This window comes from Balaenoptera borealis, assembly GCF_965194805.1.
Source record: "Balaenoptera borealis genome assembly, contig: HAP1_SCAFFOLD_2389, whole genome shotgun sequence".
NCBI classification, from domain to species: Eukaryota; Metazoa; Chordata; class Mammalia; order Artiodactyla; family Balaenopteridae; genus Balaenoptera; species Balaenoptera borealis.
In genome coordinates this window covers 22,868-32,776 of record NW_028121926.1, presented here as the reverse complement: position 1 = coordinate 32,776, position 9,909 = coordinate 22,868, and the positions used below count along the sequence as shown (strand labels likewise).

Here is a 9,909-nt window from a genome sequence, read left to right as displayed (position 1 = left end):
CACATGTGAGTGTTTTCAGAGGCTTTGTTCATAATAGCCAAAAAAAACTAGAAACAACTCAAATGTTCATCAAATGATGAATGCGTAAACAAACTGTGTATCCACACAACTAGAATACTACTCAGCAATAAAAAGGAATGAACTACTGACAGGTGCAACAAAACAGATGACTCTCCAAAGAGACTGGCTAAGTGAAAGAAGCCAAAAACAAAAGGCTACATACCACATGATTTCATTTATAAGATATTCTGGAAAAGGCAACATTATACGGACAAAAATCAGATTGGTGGTTGCCAGGGGCTGGTAGCGGGAGGAGGATGGATTGACTACAAAGGGACATGAGGGGTCTTTTGGGAGTGCAGAAGTTTTCTTTACCTCAAATGTGGTGGTGGCTACAGAACTATACGTTTGTCAAAACACATCACACTGTATATTTAAAAATAGTGAATTTTGTTAAGTGAAAATTATACATAAATAAACCTGACTTAAGAAAATAATACAACAAACCTAAAAAAACAATTGAGTGAAAACAAATGTAAGAAAAATCAACTTACAGTTTTTCCAATTCAAGGGTCATCATGAGGATGCTTTCAATTGTTGTAAGTGCCACTTGTGTTGTTCCCATGTCTCTGAAGGAGAAGCCCAAACATGCATGATATAAAACCCAAAGACAAAAATTCTAAACTTAAAAAGATACTTAACATGTGATTACTTCAATTCTGGCTTCTTACTTGCCATACATGATAATTCCAAAGAGCTCTTATTGAAGAAATTTAAATTTGCATCATCAAATTAATGGCCTTGGTGCTGAACGGTACAATCATTTTTTATTATCCTAACTTCTCATTTTCAATTGCATCTACCTCTTTTGATCACTCTCTTTAAAAAAAAATAATGTACCCCTTATTCCTTTTTGCTTTCTGGGATAAATAATATTCCTACATGCATCTACATGTTCCATATCTATATGTGTTCTTCAACACTGTTCTCATTCTCTGCTGGCTGTCTTACCCATGTATATTCTTTCTTAATCGTTTTCTTTGCCAATAACTTTTATTTTCAATAACCCAGTTAAAATCTAAATTATGACTTTTTAGCCAAAGTACTCAATCTTTGACGAAAGTAAAAAAGAGCAGAAATTATCTCATGAGCCATGAAACTGTTGCAATACTTACAAATATTTTAATGCTGGCAATTTAAAAAGATAAGAATCTTCAACTGTTGTCAAAGGATTATGATTGAGAATTCTGAAAAATGGAATGGAATTTAAATTATCTGCATTTTCGATTACTTCCATGAAAGCTTATATTCATTTTTTTTTTTGGTACGGAACGTGAAGGTTTAAAAAAAAAATCATTTTCTGTCTTTACCCATAAATCACCCTTAGCATCTGTAAAACACTCTTTCATTGGGAACTACCCAGGTCTCTAGATGATAAAGTGGAGAAGAGAAACAAACAAACAAACAAACAAACAAATAGAAAAAAAAGTGGCTAGTAAAGACAAAATATGCCAAAGAACTTTTCAGGTTAAAAACCCTAGAAGTGACTATGCTGGTAGGAAGCCCTTGCTCTGTAAAAAAGTACTATTTCTAGTATCCTCCATAATTCAAGGTGTTTTTCTTTCATCTCTACAAATTTTTTAACATTTCATGATTTAAACTACCCAGTGAAAGACAAAAATAGGGCTAATTCCTTGGTTCTGGAGCCAAAGAAGAAGAGATAAATCCAAGAGGAACTGGTGAAAGCCATACTCCCATCACATAGTCCCATGCGTATTCCTGTATCATAGCCTTTGTTACTGTGTATGTAATCACCTGTTTACTTGTCAGTCTCCTAGATTGCCAGCAACTTGAGAGCAGGGACCACACTTTATTGTCATTATTATTCCTGTGCCTGACACAGTGCCTAATATTTACTAGGTATTTAATAAATGTTTGCTGAATAAATAAATAACATTTTGTTTATATATCAATAAAATAAACAAATTAATTTTGGGGAACAAAATTTTATTCCAAAATGCTGGAATAGATTTTCTTCTTAGTTCTTTCTTTCTTTTTCCTTAGTTCCTTAAAACAAATAAGGGGGGGGGGGGGAAAAACCCAAAAGAAACAGGAAGAAAGAAAAGAATATCTGACTTTAGGTTAACTCTACTCAAGAATTATTAACGTATTTTTGCGAATATTGTAAAATAATTATCAAAACTAATATCTTTTGGGTTGCCACGCATCTGTGATCAGCATTTAACATTTAATCCTCACAGTAACCTTATGTGATAGATATATTACCCCATTGTACAAATGAGGAAACTGAGGCACAGAGAAGTTATATAACTTGTCCTAAGTCATCAAGCTAGTAAGAAGCAGAGCTGGAATTTGAACTCAGTTCTGACTCTAAAGCCTGTGTTTAACCTGAATGAAAAAAAAAGTGGGGGGCGGGGGGGGGGTTTAAAACATCTGTTACTTTAACCGTAATTTTGAGAGCACTAAATATAGAAATACCTTTTCAAACTTCATCTACACATCTGGGAAAGCCTCTATGAGAATTATATTTTCTCTTTTTATTTATTTATTTATTTATTTCTCTTTTTATTTATTTTTTCCTTAATCATCTCCCATGATAAATATTTAATTAGCCTATGGTCATTGAGACTTTAGAGATTTTAAAAGATATTGCAGGAAACTCAGTAAAAATGATGGAGGAAGGACATCTGACAATTCATCCCTCCATAGAAGCAACAAGAACAAGAACAACAACAACAACAACAACAAAACTGGCAAAAATGGTCAGAATCAACTTTTTCGGAACTCTGGAAATTTAACCAACAGGCTTGCAGCAAATTGGGGAGCAATTTATTCAAGGAAAACAAATTAATTTCTGTAAGAACAATGAGATCTGTGTTGCTTGAACTTGTCCTTGACCTTTGCTCTCCATGCCAGTGGTAGCCTTGAAAAACAGCCCACATCCCTGGTACCAGGAGGAGCAGCATGGACTGGGAGGTCCTTCAAAGCCTCATTCCCAAAGAACTGTCATTGTTTTACATGTCTGGTGGTCCCCTGGAAGACCTCACTTGAAAGGCTTGCCTTTGACCTGACTGAGAGCTGTCTAGTGAGAAAAGCCTCTCCTCAGGTGGCATTTTTGGAAAACATTTTCAAGCAAATATTTTAACATGGCGGTTGCATGAGGCAATGGATAACAGTTCGGGGCAAAAAACAGCCCAACCGGAAAGCTTAAAAAGAAAAGCTGAGGAATGAGATGTCCACAGAGACTTTGAAATGTTCCAATGTATTCCTGGGAAACTGGAAGACCACAAGACATATTCCTGGGAATCTAGGAAAATAACTGTTAGCATTAATAAATGAGTTCAGCAAGGTTGTAGGATATAAGATCAATATTATTTCTACACACCAGCAATGAGTAATCCAAAAATGAAATCACGAAAACAATTCCATGTGTAACAGCATCAAAACAAATAAAATACTTAGGGAAAAATTTAACCAAGTAAGTGCAAGATTCACACTGAAAAGTACAAAACTGTTGAAAGAAATTGAAGAAGATCTAAATAAATAGAAAGACATGCTGGATTCATGGACTGGAAGATAATCTTATTAAAATTTCACTACTTCCCAAATCGACCTATGGTTCCATTGCAATTCCTATCAAAATCCCAGCTGACTTCTTTCCAGAAATTGCCAAGCTAATTCTAAAATTCATATGGCAATTCAAGGAAACAGAATAACCAAAACAATGTTGGTAAAGAACAAAGTGGGAGGACTCACACACCCTGGTTTCAAAACTCAGTTCAAAGCGACTGCAATCACAGTGTGCTACTGGAATAAGAACAGACATGTAAATCAATGGAACAGAATTGACAGTATAGAAATAAACCCTCATATTTATGGTCTACTGATTTTCAACAAGGGTGCCAAAACAATTCAATGTGGAAAGAACAGTCTTTCCACGTGATGCTGGGACAACTGTACATCCACACACAAAATAATGAAGCTGGACTCCTACACGTCACACCATGCAAGAAAATTAACTCCAAATGGATCAAATATCCAAATGTAAGAGCTAAGGCTGTAAAACTCTTAGAAGAAAACACAGGCGTAAATCTTTATGACCTTGCATTAGACAACCGTTTCTTAGATATGATACCAGAAGCAGAAACAACCAAAGGAAAAATAGATGAATTGGATTTTATAAAAATGAAAAAGTTTGTGCTTCAAAGGACACTATCAAGAAAGTGAAAAAACATATAGAATGGGAGAAAATACTACAGGTGGGAAGAATAAGATGCAGTTGGGAGAAGAAAAGTATAGTAGTTGCTAGGTGTGACAATCTCAAAATTTTGAACTCTTACAAATAAAACAGCCACCCTAAATCACAGACCCAAAGGACAGACCCAAGTTAGTTTTGGTTTTAGCGTTTGTGCCTTTCTAAATCTGAGAAGCTGCCAGGATTCTAGTACACAGCAAAAAGTGACGACAACACCCTGAAGTGTGTAAGCTTTTGTGTGTACATAGCTATTGAAAGGAGACCAATGCTAGTTGACTGGGGGAGCATTAGAGCGGCTCTGTGACCGCAGCTCAATTTGCCTTCATAGTGTGGCCACACCTACCTCATTGATACTCTCAACAATGGGGTAAACAATTCAATAGGGATAAGGCTTTGATTTTCCTCTTATTCTCTCTTAGTGCTTATGTTCTTGGTACAATATTGATGTACCACAGACAAGCCAGCATGTGAATGTCCTCTGTCTGGTTAAGTTATATAGCCTTTCTACATTGTAGAGTCCTTCAGTTTCTAAAATCATGGAGCTTGTATTGCTAGGACCAGTGAAGTGACTAAAAGAATTTTTAAAAATAAGCCATCAGTCTGGACCTGCATAGGTGAATGAAGGAGAAACACTTTAAAGTCAGAAAAAAAAGTAGACTTAACATTTAGGATTATCAACCACTGCTGGTTTTCCATAATATATTTCATTCCTGATTTTATCTGAAAGAGATACGATTACTACCACCATTCAAAAAGTGGTACTTTATTAATTAATAAGCTCTTAGCTCATCTTTGAGGTCGATTTCGGATTTCAAATAGACTACCACACTGCTAACTACTTCACCTGATGTTTGTCAATAACATAGAGGCTTCATTCAAGAAACCTACTGACTTATAATTACCTGAAACCCGGTGATGAATCAAGGTTTTGTGGGGCCTGAACCTCATCTACTTTGGGAAATCCTGTCTAATAAAAACATGCACAGTTATGAATACAAAAATCGCTAGGACCCCTCTCAAGACCTTGGAAGGGACCTATGCAAGTGAGGAGCCCTGAAGCCTAAGCTTCATTGAATTCATGATAAATCCACCTCAGCTGGGGCCCTTTGCCAAACTTATTTAATGCAGGCAACTTATAAACACCCCAGTAATATGTCATCATAGGTAGTAAAATGACTTAACTCGAGGGCGGCATCTTCCCTTGGTGGCTTGCCTTTGGAAAGAGATGCAATAAAGTCTGTATCTCACCATGGCAAATGTTTCCTGAAGCCAATTAGCTTTGTCTATTAGAAAGACTTAGCCCAAAACAAAGACTTAGTATACTGTGACAATCTTTTGAAAGTAACTGTGAATGAGTTTTAGGAGTACAGTACTAATTTATTTCCAACACCAGATAGTTTTGATTCCTTCACTACCTTTTTCTGTCATTTAAGAGGAACACAAATTCAAAAGGAACAAGTTGGTGCCTCTTCCATTACAAATCTTTTCTAACCGACCACCCATTGTCTACTTCATCACCCCCCTCCTCACCTTGTTACCCTGCTGCACAGATGCTAGAATGGCTCTCATATATGTTTTCCCATCAACATCCATCTTTCTCCTTCCAGGATGAAAGCTTCTTGGGGACAAAGTCCCTGCCCTATGCGTCTTTGTATCCCCAGCACTTAGTACAGTGCTGACACACAGTGGGCATGGCACTCAGTGAATGTTTCTGAAGGAGTTCATTAATTTTTAAACTGTGATTTATTTATTTATTTCCACAAGGTATTTTCCTGTGTTGCCTACATAACTATAGTGAAACTCTGATTCTTATAAGGAACTCTTGGTGTTATAGGATGTTTAGGAAACGAGGTGAGTTTAAGACGTTGTATTGACGCTACTAAAACCTCCTGGTGAAGGGACCTCATGAGCCTGCTCTCCGGTGTGCTGGCAAAAGAAAAACTGACCCTCGGTGCTCTCTCCCCAAGGTAGGCATCAGCACACTAACAAGGAAAAGGAAGGAGGCCGCTAAAGATAGGCATCTGCAGGAATTGCTAATCCAGCTCCAGACACAGCCTCAGCACCTTCATTAACCCAAAATGAACTGTGTGAAACTGGATTTCTGAACCACAAGACAGGTAAGAGAGTCTTTTCCAAAGCCAGGTGTAGAAGAGCTCTTTACCTTGAGTCTAAAATCGCCTTCGGGCCATTGAACGTACCCACTCTCATTTCCTTGTGCCATGAGAAATCACAGAATTTTTGAGCTGAAAGGGTGTAAAACCCACACTCCTTACTGAAGAGTAGTCAGCAAAGAAAGTATATTGAATTAGGCTACAGCAATGTATTTTCTTTGTATTTCTCACACTACAGCTGAACACAAACAACGTCTTTTTCCACACCTCAAAGCTTCCTATTGGCCACAGATAATTCACTTCAGAGATATATGCTGTTTGAAAAATAATGTTCTGGGTGGCTGGGGAGAGCCCTGTGGTGGGCGTTCAGGAATTCTTTCTGCTTTACCTTTTAAAAGAGCTAATAATGGTTGGGGAAGCACCCACACCTTTTGCTCGCTGACGAATTCGGTGCTAAACTTAGCTCTTTGCAGCTCTGTGTTGCATACATTTTAAGCAGTTAGGAACTTTGCACATGAGCAGGAATCAAAGTGAAATTCAAAAGTGGAACTTCATGGACCATTCGCATATCGGAGAGACATCAGTGGGATTCCATGACAATGCTAATTTGAGTGTTTTTGCTTGGTGCCTTTTATTGCCCGTGCCAAAGATCAGTACTATGGAAAGCAGAGCGTTTCATATATATGAGTTAAACAAGTCTCTTGGCCTCTTTGTGCCTTAGTTTCCTCATTTGAAAAAAAAAAAAAAAAAAATGGCTCTCAAGACATACTTTCCAGAATTCATACTGGGCTTACACCCAGCTAACCAATAACTGCATGATGCTTTTACACACAGTTTTTTACACGTATTCATCTTCGATTTCACTTACAACTTGTGTAAAAACTGCATTCCATGCCAGGCCTGAAACGTTCCAAAGCTCAGTTCTGTGAGTAAATTGCAACTAAGATTTCTACAAAAAAAGACACAAGCAAAAGAAGAAGAAAAATATATATTCTTTCAGAACATTTATCCTTTGGCAATAATTCTAATTTATATATGATGAAACATAACAACACTACTCCCTCCATACACTAAAGAAATCTCACTGTGGAAGACATTATGATTTACACTTTCATGATTATATATGTGGTGCATTAGATACAAAATAGTAAATGCTCATTAAATACTTGTGTTAAGTGATCTTTATTTCTCTAGAAAGGCAGCACTATTGACATTCTGGGCTGGATAATTCTTTGCTGTGGGAGGCTCTCCTGTACACTGTTGGATGTTTAGTAGCATCTCTGGCCTCTGTCCACTAGATGCCAGTAGCATATACAGTTCTGACGAGCAAAAATGTCTCCAGACACTACCAGATGTCACCTGTGTGCAAAATCACCCTGGTTGAGAACCACTGCTCTATAATGATTCACTCTGATCTGTGTAATAATTCTCACACTAATCTTTGCTAGAGACAAAAAGGATTTGCTACAAAATTTTAGTAGTAATTTTAATCATATTTCAAAATGAGTAACAAATTAATTTTATAAAAAATTAAGCTTTACAAAAATTCCAAATATAATGAAGTTATACTTGTAACTTACATAAACTGCACAAAAGGTAGTGGTTCAAATGTACGTCTTTCGATAGACTGTATTTTATTGCAGGATAAATCTCTAGGAAAAGTAAAAGGAAAATATTGCCTCAATTAGCTATTAGATATCTAATTAGTAGGAATAACTAGTAGACTTTAGAATGATAATAATAAATAAGAAGCTTTGGTCTAAACTCCAAACCTTAGGAATTATTACTTGAACCTTCCAGAGCCCCTAACCCTGCCTTCACCTCTCTTAAGAGTCTCACCTTCAGGATCTTCATAAATTAAATATACAACTATGGATCTTGATAGATTTTGGAGGTAATCTTTCCCAAGAGCAGAAGCATTGATTAGATTCCACCTTTCGTGGTCTCACCAAATTCTGGATTATGAGCTCAAAGTTTTTATCTCTATATATCATTATAATTTCCAATATTAAAAGGAATATTCTTATATTTACACACCTCCCAGTATAGTTCTGTTTTTCTAGGTCAATTCATTACCAGAAGAAATAAAAGATACCCTTTCACACAACTTGAAAGGAAGTTACTTCTCTCATTAATATGTAACTTTAATTCAGTATTACACTTTCTATCATATTGACTTTTATTCGAAAATACCTACTCTTGACTATAGCTGACTATCTTATTTCCATTGATTCCAGCTTAGTCTCTCATTTCACCTGGATGGGTATAACTGTCTTCTGACTGGTGTTTCCATCTCTACCCTCTCCCTTTCTAAGCCATCCTCCACGCGATCACCAGATTAACCCTCCGGAAGTGGTTCTCATATACCAGCATCACTTGTGAACTTATTGAAGATACAAATACTCAGCCCTACTCTGGACCTCTTGAATCAGTAACTATGGGGGTGGAGCCTGTGTTTTCACAAGCCCTCCAAGTGGTTGGTTCTGTTGCAGGCTAAAGCTTGTCCTAAAGCACTGCTGTGGTAACATGGTAGCTTGACATGTTATCCTTGGCTTGGCCTCCAAAGCCCTAGATGATCTGGCTCTAATCTCCTACTCTTCCCACTTGTACTCTACAGGTACTCAGAGTATTTTTCCTGTGTTTTGCCTTTCTCCCACTTTCCTTTTGCAAGCTTATTCTTCCCAAGTTGTCTGTCATTGATACCCAACGGCCCTTCGAGGTCCCGTTTAAACAGCATTGCTCTAGTAACATCTTCCCGGATCCAATTTGAAGTCTTTTTTCCCTCTTTTGTGCTCCAATACCAACTTATAGCTCTCATTGCCCATATTCATTTCTTTCTTTAAATATAGCTATTTTTGCAACCCATGTCCTCTGAGCATAAACTCCTTCAAAGTATGGACTAGATCCTGCTTATGTGCATCGTCTCTCACGTTTAAAGCCTACGTGCGGACATAAAGCAAACTCAAATATTTATAAAATCAACAAATAGCTGGGGAGTGGATAGAAGGAGGAAATGACTGTTTTAAAAGAAACGTAGTTTTATTACTTCATGGTGCCTCCACAACCATGTCATTATGGTTTGAGCTTATATGTTTATTTTCCCTGTGAGATCATGAGTTGCTAAAAGGAGTCCTGTCTTACCCATCTTCGTGTTTACAACACTAGGCGTAGTGCTGATTAGCATATTCTTTTTTCGCTTTCTTATTGATTGGCTTTTTTTTTTTTTAAAGAATGAGAGTACTTACGCTAACCTGAAATAATCAGATTATAAAGTATTACATAGTAGAAGTAATGAAGGGCCTATTCCACTGTGCAGTTATCTTATTTGTTTTTCTCCAAACTGTGTAAGGTTTGGAGCCCAGATGGCAGAGAAGAGACTAATATAAAGGTGATTGCCCCTTAAGGTTTGGAAGGTTTGATAATTAAAAGAACTATTTTTAGGGTCATGTGAGGCTCTTTATACCCACTTCCCTTAAGCCTTTTATATTTGCAAGAAGAATCTATTTGCTAAAGAGGATCATT

The 9,909-nt window shown here is 36.9% G+C and overlaps 1 protein-coding gene across 11 annotated transcripts in view; it reads right to left on the bottom strand.

Annotated features, from left to right (window-relative positions):
* Positions 1 to 434: 434 nt before the first annotated feature.
* The window catches only part of LOC309622387 (leucine-rich repeat-containing protein 37A3-like), a 29,152-nt gene continuing 19,677 nt past the window's right edge, over positions 435 to 9,909 (bottom strand). For 6 of the 11 annotated variants that reach the window (XM_082409467.1, XM_082409469.1, XM_082409460.1 and 3 more), the window contains 4 exons: positions 7,968 to 8,039; positions 7,256 to 7,336; positions 1,176 to 1,247; positions 435 to 629 (listed from right to left, as the gene is read on the bottom strand). In XM_082409467.1, the coding sequence (XP_082265593.1) occupies positions 551 to 629; positions 1,176 to 1,247; positions 7,256 to 7,336; positions 7,968 to 8,039 (304 nt within the window). In that variant the 3' untranslated portion in view covers positions 435 to 550. The remainder of the gene's footprint in view (positions 630 to 1,175; positions 1,248 to 7,255; positions 7,337 to 7,967; positions 8,040 to 9,909) is intronic. The other 5 variants (XM_082409462.1, XM_082409463.1, XM_082409465.1 and 2 more) reach the window with 5 other exon arrangements.